The sequence below is a fragment of the Budorcas taxicolor genome, chromosome 4, assembly GCF_023091745.1.
Source record: "Budorcas taxicolor isolate Tak-1 chromosome 4, Takin1.1, whole genome shotgun sequence".
Classification (NCBI taxonomy): Eukaryota; Metazoa; Chordata; class Mammalia; order Artiodactyla; family Bovidae; genus Budorcas; species Budorcas taxicolor.
The window spans coordinates 108,447,250-108,469,220 of record NC_068913.1 but is presented as its reverse complement, the minus strand read 5'-3'; the positions used below and the strand labels follow the sequence as shown (position 1 = coordinate 108,469,220).

Below are 21,971 nucleotides of genomic sequence, written 5' to 3'. Positions count from 1 at the left end.
GGAGTGGAGAAGACTCATAAGTATATCAACCAGACAAAAAAATGAGGAGCAGCATCTTCAGAAATTCTCCTTCTTGAACGGTCATGCATATATTTGACATGTGTATGCTTGTATTTTTCATGAATTTTCTCCTTTCATCACACCCCCTACCATTTTATATAGTGTGTTTTCATGGTGGTAACTTTTGTACTTTACTCCACAATTTATAGAACATTCATACATAGGATTATGACATGTTAGAGGAGGTGGTGGATCCACAGAAAACTCTAATCGAAGAAAACAGGAAATAGTCCTCTGAAATCTCTTTAATCATGTGATTTTACTTTTCTCTTTGTCCACTGCCACAGCCTGAGTACAGATTCATTTTATGTCTCAATAGGGTCACTAGAGCAGGCCCCTAGATGGTCTCCTGGTCTCTCATCCTTTCTCCTTTGACTCTTTTGCAAAAAATGATGATTCAAAAATGTAAATTTTATCAAGCCATGCCCCTGCTTAAAAACCTCTACTAGCTGCCATTGCTCTCAATACAGTTGAAAGACAGTGTGGCATCGGTGCCCTCCATACTCTGACCCCTCATGACCTGCCTGCTGCCCCCTCCACAGCTTCAATCTTCTCTGCCCTGCAAGTGAGGCTTTGGGACATTTCTGAACTTCCATGCTCTCCCAGTTCTGAGACTCTCACAGGTTGTCTGCATCTTTGTATGGATTGCCGTCCTCTGAGTAACTATTTCTGACTTATCTGGTCTCCAATGGGACCTGTCCTGGTCCTTTCATACAGAAGACTCCTGAAATCACCCCTGGAGACTTGCTTTCTCTGTGACACTTACTACATCGTCTTTTGTTTCATCGTTTGTCATCTTTGCTCTAGGACCATGTTACTGCCCAATGTATCATGTTGATTACTGTCTCTCAAACACAGTTCATGGTCATACACACAGTCTACACTCCGTTAGCATTCCCTAATTAACAGCAAGAGGGCTTTCGCCCACGAATATTGACATGTTTGGGGATGCTTGCCTAAAACACAAATTATAGGTCTAAATTACTTTATGTAAAATTCAATATTAAATGGGCCTTCAACTCTGCTTGAGCACTGAGCTTTGTCCACAAGTGGAAGAACTGCTTATCACCTGACTTAAAGAAGAGACAAGGGAAGAAAGGACTTTGAGATGTCTTCAAGGAAGTGTGAAGATGAGCTGCTACCATAGTCTTTCTCCCCTTCCCCTTCTTTATCTCTTATACCATTACTTCTTCCCCGCCTTTACTTTATTTAGGCTTTCTGTCAGAGGTGAGGTCTGCTCCAGACTATTCTAAACCCAGCAGATTTATAACTACGGCCCTGCAGTGTGTCAGGAGGAGCGATGGGAGAAAGGGTTTATATGGAGACTGGAGGCTGACATGGGCACGGCTGACTCAACTATCTTGATTCCCAAACTGAATGTGTCTTATTTTATATTAGTTGTGTTTGAGGAATCTGTCTTTTCATAGATAAACTACATCTTTGGTATCTTACACAATATTTCAAATATTACATGCTAATTTTATATCTAAACCTAAAGAAAGAATTAAATTATTTGTTCAGAGATTGGACAGTTTTAATATATGAATGGTACCCTTTAGGCTTCCCTGGTGGCTCAGACAGTAAAGCGTCTGCCTATAATGCGGGAGACCCGGGTTCAGTCCCTGGTTTGGGAAGATCCTCTGGAGAAGGAAATGGCAACCCACTCCAGTACTCATGCCTGGAAAATCCCATGGACAGAGGAACCTGCTGGGCTACAGTCCATGGGGTCGCAAAGAGTCGGACCGACTTCACATGACTTCACTTTCACCCCTTAGGTATGCATTAAAATTCCTCTTAAATTGTTTGTATAATATCAAGGAGAGGTTAAAATTTAGCATCTCCTTGGTCAGTAATAGCCATGTGTACAAACACCTTTAGTTACATCCTTTCTGTGTAAAAGACCTTTAGTTGATTCTTCCATTCAGTTACCTCCAGCACTCAGACAAGGCTTTATGTCCACATGTCAGAGGCTCTGCGTAAAACATTTGAATCAGCCTTGATAACAACATTCACCTCAGAACAGTGATTTACAAAATTTCTAGATGTGGACACATACTCCATGTGTTATTTTCAATAAGTCTAAAATGTGAAAATGCTTTTGTTCCCAATGGAAACATAATAACCTTCTACAAATTTTAGATGAATAAGAACAAGTGGTCCAAAGTAAGATCTATTAATAGATCCATGATTACAAAAATATGGTATTTCACAATAACAAATTAATTTTTCCATTAATTTTGGGTTAAGTGAATGGAGATTAAGTGTGGGAAGTTCTGTCACAGCAGTGCTTAATTTCTCTGAACATCCTGCTGTGACATAAAAACACCCTGACCTCCCACACCTCAGCCGAACCACTCAGCCTCCTACCCAGCATCACCAGTACATGTTCTTCATCACCTTCCTGGTTGCCAGGGCAATGCAGTTAATTCTTCGTATCAGAATTAAGTGACAGGCAAAGCTCTTTTCTCTAAGCAATGCTCATAATTCAAGTTGCCAATTTCAACGTTAATCCAGATAATTGTCCTAGAAGCTTCTGCCAGGCCCCCTTCACCTCCTTATTCCTTAGACTGTAAATCATAGGGTTCAGTACAGGCATCAAAATGGCATAGAAGACAGAGATCAGCTTCTCCTGAAGCACAGAAGGGCTGGAATTGGGCTGGATGTAAGTGAAAATGGTCATGCCGTAGCACAGGACAACCACTGTGAGGTGAGAGGCGCAGGTGCGGAAGGCTTTCTTTCTCCCCTCTGTGGACTGGATCTTTAGGATAGTGGAGATGATTCTGATGTAGGACAGGAGAACCAGGCAGAAAGGTGTCATCAGCAACACAATACTAGACACCATGATGGCCACCTCGTTGGAGGAGGTGTCCACACAGGCCAGCCTGACCACAGCTAGGATTTCACAGGATATGTGATCAATATACTTGTTCGTGCACATGGGCAACTGAAAGGTGATGGTGGTCTGCACGAGAGAGTTGACAGAGCCACTGACCCAGGATGTGACAGCCAGCCTAGCACAGAGCCCTCTGTGCATGATGACCGAGTATCTCAGAGGGTCGCACACAGCCACATAGCGGTCATAGGCCATCACGGCCAGGAGAACAAACTCAATCCCACCCAGGCCCAGGGAGAAGAATAACTGGGCTGCACAGCTCACGTACGGGATCCCCTTATGTCCCGCAAGAAAATGCACCAGCATCTGAGGAACGATGCTTGTGGCATAGGAGACATCAACAAGGGACAGGTTGGTGAGAAAGAAATACATGGGAGTGTGGAGTCGGCTGTCCAGTCTGATCAGAAGAACAATGAGGACGTTCCCCAGCACGGTCAGCAAGTAAGTGACTGAGAACAGGACGAAGAGAGCGATCTGGGTGTCCCAGTCACTGGACAGGCCGAGGAGAATGAATTCTCTCACCCAAGTCTGGTTATTTGCTCCCATTAAAAAAATGTGAGGTTATTAATCTGCAGAGAGAGACAAAAATTGTAGAAGCTGTTGAAGTAACTCTAAGAATAACTTCTTAAAAGAATGCACACTGTATTCAACCTTCCAGCCTTAACCAGATGTTTTAGAGTGTTTTCGGCCAAGATGTCAGGCCTGGTTCTGGTACCCATTATATCTACTCCACACAAGTAATTCAAGCCATTGCCTTCTAAAGTATAGAATGGTCTGAGGGAGTTCTTCATAGCCTGGCAATAATGCAGTGCAATTTTATATCCTTTCAATTTACACTAGTTTCCAGGACAAGAGGGGATGGTAGGCGACAATGAGAGGTAAGTTGATAAACAATGCTGATAAACATGTTTTGAAGTCAAGGATAACCCTACATAAATCTGCTACACCAAACATGAGGAAATGAATAAATAATCTACCAAAAAAAAGGTTCAGAAGCGGCACACAGATAGTACAAACAAGGCTAGTGTCTCATGGAGAGATCTGAAGTTAAATCTTGTTTTCATGAACTTACCAGACATATGATTGGGTTAGAGATTTAAACTTTTATGTAGAGAATGTGATGATATTTTATAACTATGGTGTGTATTTAAGGTCAAATGTAAACAATTTATGAAGAAGTTACTTTTTGAACTATTACTGGTGGCAGGACTTTAACAGAATAGGTACTGGTTGTAACCTAAGCTCCTCCCTTGGAGAGAAACAAACATACTTCCCTCACTGCACTTCACCTTACACTCATCATTAGCTGGTTGTCCTAAAATACAAATATACCTCTTTCATGCACAAACAAATCTTATGATGTATAAGTGCTTACAGAATTAAGAACATCATAGGCATGGAGTGTCTGAATACTCGTTCATTAGAACCTGACATGTTTTTTATTTATTAATTTCAGCATTCATTATCATGCATGCTTTTTAGGGCAAAGCATTTTACTAAAATAACCTGCTAATACTTAAATACCTTTCATGGACATGTCAGCTATTTATTTTTAACCCATCAATGTGTGTGTGTGTCTATCTATATAGGCAATTTCCTTGATTTTAAAATAATTTAAATTCAAAATAATTGATATCAAAATATTTCTATTTTCTACAGTCATAAAACCCTTTTAAGACACCTGGAAGACTAAGAATATAGAAAAAACATCTGTAAATGTATAGCTGAATAGAGGAGGGAAATGGACTTGTCTGATGGTTTTCACCTACCTGCAATGAACACTGTCTCCAACGTTAGTGTTACCTTGGATCAGCTTTCAGCTAAATAGAGCTAGATTCCTAGTAGGTCTCAGGATGCACAACTAAATAACTGGTAGGTAGTGTGTGTCTATCTAAATGCTTGATGTCAGGTAGCTAAAGCTTGGTATTTTCAACTCTAAACAGATTCTAGGGATTTGATGCTATCTGTAAACATGTGTTGTTCATTGATGTCAACAGGTAAAATGGGCTTTTGTGGGTATTTATTCCCACAAAATAATTGTTTCTTTTCTTAATAGAAACAACAGAGCAAAACCCTCCTCACATGGAACCAGGAACACAGCTCTTGTTCAAAAGCCAGCTTTGAAGATAAACACAGTTAAGAGTTGGTCTTGTTAATGCTTCCTTCCCACAAGACAGTCTGTGTTTTTTTTCAGTATTCGTCCCAACTCTAGCTGATTTATCTCCCTGCAGGTACCTAATAGTCCTTTAGGGCTATTAGCATACACACACGCAATGCTTCTTTAATGATAAGGAGCTATTTTACATGCTTTAGGCCATATCTTCCTCATACTACACAAACTACACCTCTCAAAATGTTTTGAGTTTTCTTCGTCTAGTCAAAAATAAATAATCCAATAAACCTGCTCAAGACAGTATTGACGAATGAACCCTGTGGTTCATCTTAGACATGAGCATCACAAAGGAAGGACTTCTTCATGCCTCTGCTTTATGGTCTGTGGTGGAGGTAGGGAAATTATTGTGAAACAGTAAGTGATATAATATGCAGGTGCCAGTGAAATATTCTGTTACAAATTATCTCCCACTTGCCCAATCATGAATGCTTGAAACTCAGATATTAGTAATTTATTCCTTTTCTGTTGATATTATCCTGAATTTTTAAGATATAATTAGCATAAAATGGGGGTTTTAAAATGTGAATTACTTGATCTTGTAACTCTTTAAAACAGATGATGCAAGAAGGAAAACTGAAACCCTTATAAATGGAGAAGGGATGAGGAATGATACAGAAGCTAAAGGAAAATCAGCTATGAGGTTTGGAGAGCAAAGACCAATTATTCATTGTTAAAATATACCCTTCGGTGACCCTAGGTAAAAGTATCTCCATGTGCCTTGTCCCATTAGTCCAGTTATTAATACTGACAGCAAATACAACCAAAATGCCTTCTCTCTATGACAGAGAAATAAAAAGAAAATTAGTTTTCAGATTCCCAGTGCAACTCATTTTACATGGCTTAACAACAAATTAAAAAGTTCAACTTCATTCAGTTGCGATTCACTTAAGTAAAGAAATGTGTTTATTTAAGCTTAAAGCTATTTGATCTTCAGTGTTGGCATTCTTGACAAACTAGGCTGGGACAAGTGAGAATCCTGAATACAAAAACACATGAAGGTAGCTCTCACAACCTGCAGACGTGTTTCTTTCATGTTGATCAAAATGACTCAGCGCCCATACCTCTATAAAGCTGAAGTGTCCATAGACACTTTCATAGACACTGCCCATACTTTCATTTAGAGAAATTTTCTCTGACTCATGACTGAAGAGTTGCTTGATGTAGACACCGAGCATATCATACCTGAGAAGGAATATTTGCATCATCTTACTCTATAGAAACAGAGAGCCCACGGTCTTCAGGGTGGCTGATATCTCAAAGATGGGTTTGACACACTGAAAGAACAATTAATTTATTCTTTTCAAGTCCTGTGATCTCCTTCCAATCTGATTTGGTGACCTGACTTCACACAATCTTAGACCAATTATGAGACCCCGTTTCTCAAACATGTGCAATCCTGACATTCACCTTTGGTGGTATATTTCATTACAGCCTCAATGGATAAATCCTCACCTTATTTTTGTCTCTTGTCTCTGCCCCTGTTGCTAACACTAAGATTTTCTTTTGAAGGGTAATTCCAGCTGTCTCCAAATCTCCACAGTGCAGTCTCTACAGACAATTCTTGAGGAACCAAGCCTGGGATGAGTTGGGAGACCTAGATCCTAACTCCAGTTCACTGTCTTGAGTTCCTAAGGTCTCTGCATAAGCCATTAATTGTCGTAAATCTTAATTTATTTGTTATTAAAAAGGAAAATTATATCTTGGGTACAAAAGCCTTCAGAAAAATTGAAACATGAGGTTTTAAGCAATTGACAGTTATATTTTCTGGAAATATAATACAATATTACTACTATCTGCTAGTTAATTTCAATACCTAACTAAACATTTTATACTTTTGGGCTTCCCTGACTTCATCTTTATGTCAGTACTAAACCTCAGAGTTGAGAAGCCTGCAGAAAAAAATGTACATAAGTCTAAAACTTAAGCAAAGCAATTATTTTAATACATTTGCAGCAATACTTAGGGTGAACAATTTCACCAGTCATGTTACATATCCTTGACCCAAAGTTTCTTACAAGTCACATCACTTTTGTTTCTATATCTTCTAAACCCACACTCCCACATGCTGCTGATGACTCTCAAACATTAATCAGTATCTGACAAGATACACACTTATGCTACCATCTGTGTCTACGTTGATGTAAAGAGTTTTCTCCTCCAACAAAGGGAAGGACCATATAGAATAGATACACCCAAATTCCTTGGGTTCCAGTAAGTCACCTGGGACTAACTGTTACTGTGAGGGACACTACTGGGAGGAAGTTGATGAGAGCTCCAAAAACAGCTCCAACACAGACCTAATGAGCTTTTGGCACCAGCTTCACTGGCAACATAGGGCCAACGGATTCCCCTCAGGGGCCCCGTGCATTAGAGTGGTAATTGCTGCCCCACTTCCAATTCACAAGGGCAGGGCCTCCACGCTGCCCTTCCCCCTGTGGAAGGCTGTTCTCCATCCTTCTCCCACCAACATCTTCATTACAGCCCTAGGTCATTCTAAAAAGTCACAAAAGCCAGCTCATTGAGGTTTTAGGATGTTCTCCTATAACCCAAAACAAACTTTAGTCTTCAGTGTCCCAGTCTAGGAAGAACTGACTGGGGCTGCATCTAAATCTAGTGTAAATACCAGTTCTCCCCCTTTGGACTCCAGATGCCCTTATTTCTTCTTCTAGAAATGGGAGAGATAGGCTTCAGTCCCCTGATGTATGTGCATTGGTTCTGTGAGCATGACCAGTATGATAGACAGTCTAGTACATGGCTCATGATACTGCTTAAGCTCCAAAAGTGATAGCATCACATAGGCAGATTTAAAAATCCAAGATATGGAAGCAGTCTAAGTGTCTATCCACACACAAATGGATAAAGACGATGTGGTATATATGTATATATACACAATGGAATACTACTAAGCCATTAAAAAAATTTTTGCCATTGCAGCAACATGGATGGTCTTGGAGAGAATTATGCTAAGTTGTCAGACAGCAAAAAACAATATTGCATCATGTGACTTATATGCAAAATCTAAAAAGTACAAAAACTAGTGAATGTACCAAAAAATAAGCAGTCTCGTGGATATCGAGAATAGCCCAGTGATTACCAATGGGGAGGGGCAATATAAGGGTGGAAGAAAAGGAGGTACAAATTACTGGGTGTAAGATAGGCTTAAGGATATACTGCACAACATGAGGATATAGCCAATACTTTGTAACAACTGTAAATGGATAGTAACCTTTAAACTGTATAAAAATTAAGATAATCACCTATAAACCATTAAATTATATTTATAATAAAAAATCTAAATCAACAATAAATTGACAAAGGGAGTTTTAGCAATTAATAATAAAAAAAAAAAACGGAAAAGCAATAAGGTCGTCCAAAAATCTTGACAAAGAAGGATGAAACTTCTACACTTCTTCAATTTTATTTTAATTAAAGTTTATATTTATAGAGACTATAGATTAATGTGTCATAAAAAATAATACGGAAGTACTGCTTATACTGATTTACCAGTTTCTCACAATGGAAGCATCTTGCAAAGCTACAGTACAATATCATAAGATTGTATGATAAACAAGGTAATTATGTAATTATAGTCATATGGTATGAATAATATAATAATGTAATAATACAATATCACAATATATTGGCATTGATACAGTCAAGATACAGAACATTTCCATCACCACAAGAATCATTCATGTTGTCCTCTTATAGCCACATTTAGTTCTGTCCAGCCTTTCAGTTCAGTTCAGTTCAGTCGCTCAGTCGTGTCTGATTCTTTGCAACCCCAAGAACCGCAGCACGCCAGGCCTCCCTGTCCATCACTAACTCCTGGAGTTCACCCAAACTCATGTCCATCGAGTCAGTGATGACATCCAGCCATCTCATCCTCTGTCGTTCCTTTGTCCTCCTGCCCTCAATCTTTCCCAGCATCAGGGTCTTTTCAAATGAGTCAGCTCTTCACATCAGGTGGCCCAAGTATTGGAGTTTCAGCTTCAACATCAGTCCTTCCAATGAACACCCAGTACTGATCTCCTTTAGGATGGACTGGCTGGATCTCCTCGCAGTCCAAGGGACTCTCAAGAGTCTTCTCCAACACCACAGTTCAAAAGCATCAATTCTTCTGCGTTCTGCTTTCTTTATAGTCCAACTCTCACATCCATACATGACCATGGGAAAAACCATAGCCTTGACTAGACGGACCTTTGTTGGCAAAGTAATGTCTCTGCTTTTGAATATGCTATCTAGATTGGTCATAACCTTCCTTCCAAGGAGTAAGCGTCTTTTAATTTCATGGCTGCAATCGCCATCTGCAGTGATTTTGGAGCCCCCCAAAATAAAGTCTGACACTGTTTCCACTGTTCCCCCATCTATTTCCCATGAAGTGATGGGACCAGATGCCATGATCTTCATTTTCTGAATGTTGAGCTTTAAGCCAACTTTTTCACTCTCCTCTTTCACTTTCATCAAGAGGCTCTTTAGTTCTTCTTCACTTTCTGCCATAAGGGTGGTGTCATCTGCATATCTGAGGTTATTGATATTTCTCCCAGCAATCTTGATTCCAGCTTGTGTTTCTTCCAGCCCAGCATTTCTCATGATGTACTCTGCATAGAAGTTAAATAAGCAGGGTGACAATATACAGCCTTGACGTACTCCTTTTACTATTTGAAACCAGTCTGTTGTTCCATGTCCAGTTTTAACTGTTGCTTCCTGACCTGTATACAAATTTCTCAAGAGGCAGGTTAGGTGGTCTGGAATTCCCGTCTGTTTCAGGATTTTTCACAGTTGATTGTGATCCATACAGTCAAAGGCTTTGGCATAGTCAATAAAGCAGAAATAGATGTTATTCTGGAACTCTCTTGCTTTTTTGATGATCCAGCTGATGTTGACAATTCGATCTCTGGTTCCTCTGCCTTTTCTAAAACCAGCTTGAACATCTGGAAGTTCACGGTTCACATATTGCTGGAGCCTGGCTTGGAGAATTTTAAGCATTACTTTACTAGTGTGTTTCCTTTTAACCTCTAGTTATTACCATCTGTTCTCTCAATCTATAATTTTAACATTTCAAGAATTATATATAAGTAAAATCATACAGTATATTCCTTTAGGATTGTCTTCTTCATTGGTAACTTGGAATCACACACTGGCACATAGTGATCATAGGCCATCACTGCCGAGGGAAAATCCCCAACTTACCCAAACCTAGCGAGAAAAATAACTGGGCTGCACAGCTCCTATGTGGAATTACTTGATGTTCCTCAAGAAAATGTACCAGCATCTGAGGAAACTAATATAATGTTGTATGTCAATTATGCCTCAGTTTTAAAGATAATTAAATCACCACAAATTTTTATGTAATAAAGTAAAATAAAAATATACCATTCTGATGCAAATTGGTTATACTAGGAAGGTTGTGTGTGTGTTGAGGGGTGGAGAGAGCAGGAGGGCATATGTGGGAATTTTTCGTACTTTCTGCCTAACTTTGCTGTGAATTTAAAACTGCTCTAAAAAAACAAGTTAATTAGTTGGGATTGTTCTAGCTTCCACTTAGGTTGCAGAAAGCTAGAAAGAGCATTGGTTCCATCTTAAAACAAGAATGTTTCAGTGAACTACAAAATCATAACTCCCGTGAAATCATTGGTTAACTGACATTGCAGGGCAACCAAATAGCACAAATCTCAAGAAGGCTAAGTCCATCCAGGAAAAGAAAGGATGTGAGCTCTGACTTACATGGGTCACAATATGGAAGGACAATAGGCCCCCAAACTAGTGAGTGAAAATTGACTCAACAAATTGCTAAAGTTCAATTGTGAGATGTGGTGAGCATAGAATGGCTGAGAGCCATGGCAAAAAGAGGAGTTCCACCAATTCTCAATGTTTTCTCCACAGATTTAGGACAGTCCTTGCAAGAATGTTTGCAGGAAAGTGGAAAACCAGAGAAAGCCTTCTTCCTGGTGCAGGTCTAAGAGAAGGCAACCACAGCCACTGCAGTGAGCAGAAGGAACTCTCCAACCACCAGTCACCACAGAAACACAAACTCAAACCCAGCTCATCCCATGACTGTGTTGATTCCCATACCATCTATAAAACACGTGTCAAACTAAAGAAATGTGTCCGTTTCAAGGCATTATACTATTTATGTTAGAGTCTATTATACTATGTGAAAAATATAAGCTGTAAATCTAAATTAAAGGTCAGAGGAAAAGGCAAAAAAATGTAAATGTCACTGAATAAAAGGTTAACAGAAGAAAATCAGATATTTTTGGATTACAGGAACTATCGACAGGGGTTTAAAATAAGACTCATAAATAAGTTAAAAGGTCTAAAAGAAAAGATAAACATTGTCATAAATTCTTGAGAAATTTCAATATCGAACTGAAAACTACACAGAGAAATTAAGTTGAAATGCTAGGTGTGAAGGACATAGTCAAAGAACTAACGATTGCTTATGAGTAGACTCAACAAAATCAAAAAATGATCAGTAAGAAAAAAGATGAACCGATAGAAATTAGCAAAACTGAAGCACAAAGAGGAAAAAACTATAATGATAAAAAGAGAAAAGACTCTTCCAAGGGCTGTGGGACAATAGCAAACAAGCTAACATATGTGAAATTGGAAAATCCCAACAGAAAAACAGAGACAGAAGGAATACAAGAAATACTTGAAGACAGAGTGACTGAAAAAAAAAAAATAGTGAAAGAAATTGACAGCACAAAACCAAGAAATTCAGCAAAATAAGGAAAAACAAAAATGTGGACATATGATATTCTATCTAAAAGGTGAAAATAAAGTGGAGATCTAGAAGGGAGCCCGAAATAAAGTTACATCACATACAGAAGCAGAACTGAAAGTAGAATGCTTCTCAGAAACTATACAAAACAGAAGACACAGAGGGATAAAGGTAGAGTCCAAGGCAGTGGTGGTGAGTGGGGGGGCTGTCATCAAAGAATTCTTTGTGTAGAGAAAATGTCTTTTGAGAATGAAGGAGAAATAAAGACCTTTTCAAATAAACAAACCTGAATGAATATTTTCCAGCAGACCTAGATTTCAAGAAATGATAATGGAATTCTTCAGGGGTTCTTGAAGAAATAATTCCCATTATAAGGCAGGAAATCTAAAAGATAGATTGTATATTGTATCACATCAAAAGTAAGAGAGCTATTGAAGATTACTGGGGTCATGGGGAAAAACCAAGTGTCCAATCTGAATAGGTTCTGTGATAAGCTAAGTAATGACCGACCTCCTGAAGATGTCTTTGCCCTGATTCTCAGAATGTGTGAATATGCTGCCTTTTATGTTAAAAGTTACTTGCACATGTTTTAAATTAAGGATCTTAACATGGAGGCTATTCTGGATAATCTTAGGGGTCCCACGTAGTAAGATGGATCTTTAAGAGAGCACAATGATGGGGAGAGAGACAACAGAAAGAGATGTGAGATGGAGGCAGAACCTAGAAGGGTGGGATGGGGTGGGAAAGGGGTCCATGGGGGAGGGGACACATGTATACCTATGGTTGATTCATGCTGATGTATGGCAGAAACCAAAACAATATTGTAAAGCAATTATCCTCCAATTGAAAATAAATAAAAAATAAAAGGTTTCTAAAATAAATACATACAAATAAAAATATGGTAAACTGTGCTAAAAAATTAAAATATGGTAAACTGTGTTTGAGCCCTGGGTTGGGAAGATCCCCTGGAAGAGGGCATGGCAACCCACTCCAGTATTCTTGCCTGGAGAATCCCCGTGGGCAGAGGAGCCTGGCGGGCTGTAGCCCTTGCGGTTGCAAAGAGCTGGACACGACTAAGCACAGCACACAAACTGTGCTTAAGGCATATGGGGTTTGGCGGGGGGTGGGGGGGGGTGGGGGGGCGGAGAAAATGGAGGCAGAGCATCAGACTCAGAGAAAGGTTTCCTGTGCTGCTGACCTTGAAGCTGGGAGAAAGGGTGACAAGCAAAGTGGAGGCTGGTGAAGGCAAAGTGGTCATGACATGAAGACCACAGAAGAGTCACAGATATCTCAACCAGGCATAGAAATTCCCCTTCTTAAAGCATCGTGTGTATAATTGATGTGCGTATACTTGTATTTTTCACTAATTTTCTTCTACTAGCTCCCCACTGGTCTCAGATGAAGTTGAAAGATAATCTTGCATCAGTGCCCTCTGTACCCTGACACTTCTACCTGCCTGCTTCACCCTCACTATGCCTCGATCTTCTATCTTCTCTGCACTGCAAGTGAGGCTTTGGGACATTTCTGAATTGCCATGCTCTTCCAGCTCTGTCCCTCTCCCAGGTTGTCTGCACTGTGGTTTGGACTGTTGTCATCTGGGTAACTTTCCCTTACTTTTCTGGTCTCCACTTGGACCCTTTCTCTTTTTAAGGTACAATTAAATATCTACTCTGTTTGAACACCGAGATTGTGTGTTCACAAGCAGAAGAACTGCCCATCAACTGACTCTAAGAGACAATGGAAGAAAAAACTTTGAGAAGTCTTCAAGGGAGCATGAAGATGAGCTGCTATCATATTCTTTCTCCCGCTTTCCCTGTATTTCTTGTACAATTACTACTTTGCCCTCTTTTATTTAGGCTTTCTCTCAGAGGTGAGGTCTACTCTAAACTAATTCAGCTCAGTAGATTTACAAACATGAGCTAGGGCCCTGTTGTGTGGAGGAGGAAGGATGGAAGAAGGTGTTTCTATGGAGACGGGAAGCTGACATCTGCACAGCTGACTCGACCATCTTGGTTCACCAAATTAAGTCTGTCTTATTTTACATCAGTATTGAATGAGGAAGCTTTCTTAATTAGATTAAATACATCTTAAAAATTTTATACATTATTTCAAATTTTATGTGCCTATCTTGTGTCTAAAGTCTAGGAAAAGAGCTAATATATTTTTCAGAGGTTGGAGAGTTTTAACATTTAAATGGTACCCTGTCAAATTCTTCATAAAGTGTGAGGTTAAATTAATGAGAGTAATTACATTAGTAATTCATACTACTATCAGAAAGAGTTTGAAATGTAGCTGTTCCTGGGCCAATCCCAGTCATGTGTATATTCACCTTTAGTCATATTCTATCCAGGTAAAACAAGACCTTTACTTGACTGTTCTTCTGAGTCACCTCTGGGACCCAAAGGTTGAGTTTTATCTCCAGATCTCAAAGGTCAAGCTCAAAAACATTTTTAATCAGCTTGATAGCAACACTCTCCTCAGAACAGTAATTCATATAATTACTGGATATGGATATATATCCCACACATTATTTTTAGTGAGTCTAAAAGGTAAAAATGCTTTTGTTCCCAATGAAAACACAATAAAGCCGTAAAAAAAATTTTTTGATTAATAAAGACCAGTGATATTAAGAGAAAAAATACTATGAATATTTATACACAAGTCATTTTGTAGACAATTTTCATTTCTCTTGGGAAGATTCCTAAGAGGAAAACTGCTGGGTCATGTGGCAAGCATATGGTTAATTTTATAAAAAATTGTCACTTTATACTCTTAACAGCAATGAGTTCACGTTGCTCCATATCTGTACCAGAACTCAGCACTACCAGTATTCTTAATTTTAGTCATTTGAGTGGGTCACTTGGTTTTTAAAAATGCATTTGGAAGTCAAAGTACATATTTCTAAATTTAAAAAAAGAACAAATAGTCCAAAGAAAGATCCATGAATAGGCTGATGATTACAAACAAAATTATAAAGCAAAACATGGCATTTTTTTCATTATTCTAGGGTCATATGAATGGAGACTGAGCAGTTCTATTACCATAGTGCTTTATTTTTCTAAACATGCTGCCATGACATAGAGATATGCCCATGTCCCACACTCTAACCCAGCTAATTATAGTCTCCTACCCAGCATCACCAATTCCTGGTTGCCAGGGTAATGAATTTGAAGCTTCATATCAGAGTTAAGTGGGAGAACACACAGGCAAAGCTCTTTTGTCTAAGTGATGCTCATGATTTATCAAGTCGCCACTTTTGACGTTAATCCAGATAATTGTCCTAGAAGCTTCTGCCAGGCCCCCTTCACCTCCTTATTCCTTAGACTGTAAATCATAGGGTTCAGTACAGGCATCAAAATGGCATAGAAGACAGAGATCAGCTTCTCCTGAAGCACAGAAGGGCTGGAATTGGGCTGGATGTAAGTGAAAATGGTCATGCCGTAGCACAGGACAACCACTGTGAGGTGAGAGGCGCAGGTGCGGAAGGCTTTCTTTCTCCCCTCTGTGGACTGGATCTTTAGGATAGTGGAGATGATTCTGATGTAGGACAGGAGAACCAGGCAGAAAGGTGTCATCAGCAACACAATAATAGGCACCGTGATGGCCACCTCGTTGGAGGAGGTGTCCACACAGGCCAGCCTGACCACAGCTAGGATTTCACAGGATATGTGATCAATATACTTGTTCGTGCACATGGGCAACTGAAAGGTGATGGTGGTCTGCACGAGAGAGTTGACAGAGCCACTGACCCACGATGTGACGGCCAGCCTAGCACAGAGCCCTCCGTGCATGATGACCGAGTATCTCAGGGGGTCGCACACAGCCCCATAGCGGTCATAGGCCGTCACGGCCAGGAGAACAAACTCAGTCCCACCCAGGCCCAGGGAGAAGAATAACTGGGCTGCATAGCTCACATACGGGATCCCTTTATGTGCCGCAAGAAAATGCACCAGCATCTGAGGAACGATGCTTGTGGCATAGGAGACATCAACAAGGGACAGGTTGGTGAGAAAGAAATACATGGGAGTGTGGAGTCGGCTGTCCAGTCTGATCAGAAGAACAATGAGGACGTTCCCCAGCAGGGTCAGCAAGTAAGTGACTGAGAACAGGATGAAGAGGGCGACCTGGGTGTCCCAGTCACTGGACAGGCCGAGGAGAATGAATTCTCTCACCCAAGTCTGGTTATCTGTTCCCATATAAAATAGAGGATTATTAATCTGCAGAGAGAGTCAGAAATAACAGATGCTACTGAATTAAAGAATCATAAGAGTAACTTCTTAGAAGAATGCTTAACATAATGATCGGCCAACCTTGACCAGATACTCTAGACCATTTATGGACCACGAAGACAGGCCTGATTCTACTATGTATTATATCTACTCTACATAAGAGAGAGGCTAGCACTTTCCTCTGGACATGATGTGATCTCATAGAGTCAGTTAAAGCTTGGAAATAATGCCGAGCAATTTTTGGAAGCTCGGTTTCTTTCTAAGTTACTGCAATTTCCAGAGAGGGGAGAAGTGCAGATGACAATGAGAAGTAAAATGATTAACCATGAAGGTAAACATGGTCTGAAGTTCGCAGACTTCCCTCTATGTACCTACTACACAAAATATGGTAAAATGTATAAATTAAATATTTTTAAAGAATTGTAAGAGGCAGATATATAACACGTAAAACTGGCCAATGATAGAAAAATCTAGAATTTGGGAACCTGAATGTAAATCTTTCTTTATGACTTAGTAGATGCTTGATTGGGTTAGAAATTTAAACTGTTGCATACCAAATTTGATAATGCTGCATAACTTAAAAGTGTATGTATGCTCAAGTGCAGATAACATGGGGAAAGTATTTTATAAACTTACTGGTCATCATACTTGAGTAGTAGCCTACTACTAGGTATAACAGGAGCTGTGCCCTGTGAGAGACGGAGTAACGAATGTGCTTTCCTCATTTTCCCTCCAGTTTCAGACATTAAAATAAATGAAGCAGAACCCTGAATAGATTTGAAGTCTAAGAAGTTGGCTTGGACGCTTTGAAACTCCAGGAAATTATGAGTCTCTTTGAGATTTGGTGTCTTCCGTCTTTGGAAGGGGAAGAGGCCAATTGTATCTTGTTCTTTTTATTTTTCTACCCTATTTTCTACTCATTCTGACTTGCTCTTTTTATTTTCCCATACATATGTATAGGAATATACATAGCCGGTATATATGATCTAGTGTGTATATATGATCTCAGTAAAACTAATAGTATGAAAATAATAGCTTAAGCTTCCTAGTATTAAAGAGGAAAACAAATCTTAACTTTTGTTAACTATTTAGCAGATCTGCATAATAAGTAGATATTTTGTTTTTGAATGATTTTGCAAACATGGATGAAGTGCCATCTTCCCTGGATGTTGGAATTTCAATTGTGAATATTACCCTTCCCCTCTGCTCAAACTGTAGTGCTGGAAAAGACTCTTGAGCAAGGAAATCAAACCAGTCAATTCTAAAGGAAATCAACCCTGAATATTCACTGGAAGAACTGAGGTCGAAGCTGAAGCTCCAATACTTTGGTCACCTGAGGTGAAGCGCTGATTCACTGAAAAAGACCCTGATACTGGGAAGGACTTAAGGCAATAGGGGAAGGGACTGGCAGAGGATGAGATGGTTAGATAGCATCACCGACTCAATGACGTGAGTTTGAACACACTCTGGGAGGTAGCAGACATTCCCCTTTGCGCTGTACAAGCTGCCCGGAGAGCATGCAGCCCAAGTCTCCCCGTGCTCCTCTTACTCACCAGCACACCTCTCTGCTACAGCCCTCACATGACTACAAATGACGGTCAGCATCACATCTGAGGGAGTGTGACTTTTAAAGCCTAACAGCTCCTGCTTTGAAGCTACAATTGACCCCTGAAGAATGAGGTTAGGGGTGACCAGCCTCGGTGCAGTTGAATATCCAAGTGTAATGTACGGACAGCCCTCTGCATTCCCACCTCCTCCACTTCAGCAGACTCAACCATACTTTCGTGGTGCAAGGCTGTACCATTTACTGTACTGTAGTATTTGCACTGAAAAAGTCTGCATAAAAGGAGACCCACACAATGCAAAGTTGTGTTGCTCAAGGGTCAACAAGCTCCTTTTGGACCTCTCTGATTCAGCCTGTGCCTACTGGAAAGCAGCCGATACTCTTTCACTAGACGGATCATTCTAAATCGCAAATTTAATTATAGCCTTAAATAGCTAACAGATCTTCTAATATGTAATTGCTTATAGAATTAAAACATCCTGAGTAGGAGAATCATTATATTTTACATTAATTGTAGCATTCAATATCCTGTGCATGTTTCAGAGCAAAGCATTCTATTATTAAAACTCTACTAATACTTAAACACTTATTATGGATAAATTGGCGAATTACATTTAACCCATCAAAGAGTATGTTTATTTTCAAAATACATTGTTTTGGTTTTAAGATTACTTAAATTTTAATACACTGGTATCCAAATATTCCTGGTTCCTACAGTCATAAAGTCCGTCCTCAGACACCTAGTAAATTAAGAAAATACATACAGCATCTGTATTTATTCCTTTTATATTGAGTGTCTTCTTTGTGAACTGTTTGGACATAATTATTCTAAATAGGATTTTAAAATATGAATTAACTGAATTTATTGTGCTCCTTTAAAATATGTCATGAAAGAGTAGAAAACTGAGACCCTTAGAAATGGGTGGGAGGGCGATGAGGGACACAGAAATTATAGGAAAAATCAAATATGATGTTTGGAGAGCAAAGACCAATTATTCATTGTTAAAATATATCCTTTGGTGACCTTAACTAAAAGTATCCCCCTGTGCCTTCTCCCATTAGTCCAGTTATTAATATAACAAATAGAACCAAAATGCCTTTGCTCTATGACAAAAAAGTGGAAACAGAAAATGAGTTTTCAGATTCCTAAAACAACATATTTTATGTAACTTAATACAACTAACTAGTTCAATTTAGTCAGTTATGATTTTTTGTTTAAATTTTTAAAAAGTGTCCATTTACGCTTAAACCTATTTGATTCTAAATAGCATCTATGGGATTCTAAACAGTCCTGGACAGGACAAGTGAAAGTCCTGAGGACAGAAGCAGAATTCTCAACTGTGGGTCCTACATATTTATATACCTGTAGGTATGTTCCTTTCATATCTGCATCATCTCCATGTAGGGAAAGAGAGCCCAGGGCCCTTTGGGTGGTTGATATCTCAAGAATGGGTTTGACATGCTAAAAGATCACTTAATTGTTTTTTCTCTTTGGGTTAACCTCCTAAGCCTGATATGGTTACCTGAGTTTTCACTTAATCAAGCCCAATGTCTTGAATTCAGCTTCTCAAACATGTGCAACCTAGCATTCACTTTTGGTGAAATATCTTTATGGTTTCATCATGAGAATTCTCACCTTTATATGTCTTGTCCCCTGTTACTAAGACTAGAGTTCTCTTGAAGTCAAGTTCCCTCTGTCGGGCAAGTCACCACAGTGCAGTCTCTGCAGCCAATTCTAGAGAAATCAACCCTAGGATGAGAGTTAGGAGACCAACCTAGACCTAACTCCAATTCACTCCCTACATGCTAAAGGTCTTTGCATAAACCATTAATTGCTTTACATTTTAATTTGCCTGTTATCAAAAGGAAAAGCATAGTATCATGAATATCAAACCCTTCACAAATAATTGAGACAGGAGGCTTTAAAGCAATTTATGTTTTCTTGTTTAAAAATGTAATGCGCTAATATTCCCACCATCTGTTGTCAATACTAATATCTAACTAAAGGTTTCATAATTCTAGGTTTCCTCCTTAAGTGTCTTCATCTCTTTGTATCAGTTCCAAACCTGGGAGAAGTCGTTGAAAAATATCATATCTAAGCCTCTTGCCTTTGCAAAACAGAATTATTTTACTATATACTTTTGCTATGATACTTAGAATAAGAAGAGTTCGCCAGCCATGTTTCATATCCCTTGCATCCCTAATCCAAAATCTTTTAACAAATCACATCAATTCTGTTTCTATATCTTCTAAACCCACACTTCCACATGCTGTTGATGCCTATCAAACATTAATCAGTGTCTGACAAAATAAACATCTCTGCTACTGATTATATCTAAGTTGATCTAAAGAGTTTTCTTTTCCAATAAAAGGATGGACCATATTGAATAGATACTCCCAAATTCCTTGGGCTCCAGTAAGTCACCTGGGACTAATTGTGACTGTGAGGGACACTACTGGGAGGAAGTTGACAAGAGCTCCAAAAACAGCTCCAACGCAGACCTAATGAGCTTTGGCAGCCGCTTCACTGGCAATGCAGGACCAATGGATTCCCCTCAGGGGCCCCATGCATCAGAATGGTAATTGCTAATCCCACTTCCAATTTAAAAGGGCGGGGCCTCCATGCTGCCATTCTCCCCGTGGAAGGCTGTTCTCCGTCCTTCTCCTACCAACATCTACGTTGTAGCCCTGGGTCATTCTAAAAAGTCAAAGAAGCCAGCTCACAGAGATTTTAGGATGTTCTCCTGTTACCCAAACCAAACTTTAACCTTCAGTGTCCCAATCTAGGAAGAACTGACAGGGGCTGCCTCTAAATCTAGTGTAAACACCAATTCTCTCCCGTTGAGCTCCAGACGCCCTTATTTCTTCTTCTAGAGACAGGAGAGATGTGCTTTAGTCCCCTAATGTATGCACACATGGTTTCGTGGGTTCTGTGAGCATGGCCAGTATGACAGACATTCTAGTACATATCTCATGACACTGCTGCTGCTGCTGCCGCTAAGTCGCTTCAGTCGTGTCCGACTCTGTGCGACCCCATAGACGGCAGCCCACCAGGCTCCCCCATCCCTGGGATTCTCCAGGCAAGAACACTGGAGTGGGTTGCCATTTCCTTCTCCAGTGCATGAAAGTGAAAAGTGAAAGTGAAATCGCTCAGTCGTGTCCAACTCTTAGTGACCCCATGGACTGCAGCCTACCAGGCGCCTCTGTCCATGGGATTTTCCAGGCAAGAGTACTGGAGTGGGGTGCCATTGAGCTCTAAAAGCAACAGCATCACATAGACAGATTTAAAAATCTAAGATACGGAAGCAATCTAAATGTCCATCTACAGATGAATGGATAAAGAAGATGTGATATATATGTGTATGTATATATACACAATAAAATACTACTCAGCACAAATAAAACCAAAATTTTGCCATTTGTACCAATATGGATGGTCTAGAAGAGCATTATACTAAGTCAAGTCAGACAGCAAAGGACAAATATTGCATCATGTTACTTACATGTGAAATCTAAAAAAATACAACAAACTAGTGAATATACCAAAAAGTAAGCAGACTCACAGATATACAGAACAAACCAGTGGTTACCAGTGGGGAGAAGTGGGGAGGGGCGGTACATGGGTGCAGGAAGAGGAGGTGCAAATTACTGGGTGTAAGATAGGCTTTTCCAGTGAGTCAGTTCTTCGCATCAGGTGGCCAAAGTTTTGGATCTTCAGCTTCAGCATCAGTCCTTCCAATGAAGATTCAGGATTGATTTCCTTTAGGATTAACTGGTTGGATCTCCTTGCAGTCCAAGGGACTTTCAAGAGTCTTCTCCAACACCACAGTTCAAAAGCATCAATTCTTTGGTGCTTAGCTTTCTTTATAGTCCAACTCTCACATCCATACATGACTACTGGAAAAACACAGCTTTGATTAGATGAACCTTTGCTGGCAAAGTAATGTCTCTGCTTTTTAATATGCTGTCTAGGTTGTTCATAGCTTTTCTTCCAAGGAGCAAGAGTGTTTTAATTTCATGGCTGCACTCACCATCTACATTGATTTTGGAGCCCCCCAAAATAAATCCTGTCACTGTTTCCATTGTTTCCCCATCTATTTGCCATGAAGTGATGGGACAGATGCCATGATCTTACTTTCCTGAATGTTGAGCTTTAAGCCAGGTTTTTCACTCTCCTCTGTCACTTTCATCAAGAAGCTCTTTAGTTCTTCTTTGCTTTCTGTCATAAGGGTGGTGTCATTTGTGTATCTGAGGTTATTGATATTTCTCCTGGCAATCTTGATTCCAGCTTGTGCTTCATCCAGCCCAGCATTTCGCATGATGTA

The 21,971-nt window shown here is 39.7% G+C and overlaps 2 protein-coding genes across 2 annotated transcripts; both read right to left on the bottom strand.

Moving 5' to 3' along the window:
* Positions 1 to 2,545: 2,545 nt before the first annotated feature.
* LOC128046719 (olfactory receptor-like protein OLF3) lies at positions 2,546 to 3,499 on the bottom strand. Its single transcript, XM_052638892.1, has one exon. It carries the CDS (start codon positions 3,497 to 3,499, stop codon positions 2,546 to 2,548), a length of 954 nt encoding a protein of 317 aa, XP_052494852.1.
* Positions 3,500 to 15,095: 11,596 nt separating this feature from the next.
* LOC128046749 (olfactory receptor-like protein OLF3) lies at positions 15,096 to 16,049 on the bottom strand. The gene has a single exon (XM_052638940.1). It carries the CDS (start codon positions 16,047 to 16,049, stop codon positions 15,096 to 15,098), a length of 954 nt encoding a protein of 317 aa, XP_052494900.1.
* Between the last annotated feature and the right edge of the window lie 5,922 nt (positions 16,050 to 21,971).

What these genes read in the sequence shown, in the direction of transcription:
- LOC128046719 (XM_052638892.1), bottom strand. Translation starts at nt 3,499, where the DNA reads ATGGGAGCAAATAACCAGACTTGGGTGAGAGAATTCATTCTCCTCGGC.
- LOC128046749 (XM_052638940.1), bottom strand. Translation starts at nt 16,049, where the DNA reads ATGGGAACAGATAACCAGACTTGGGTGAGAGAATTCATTCTCCTCGGC.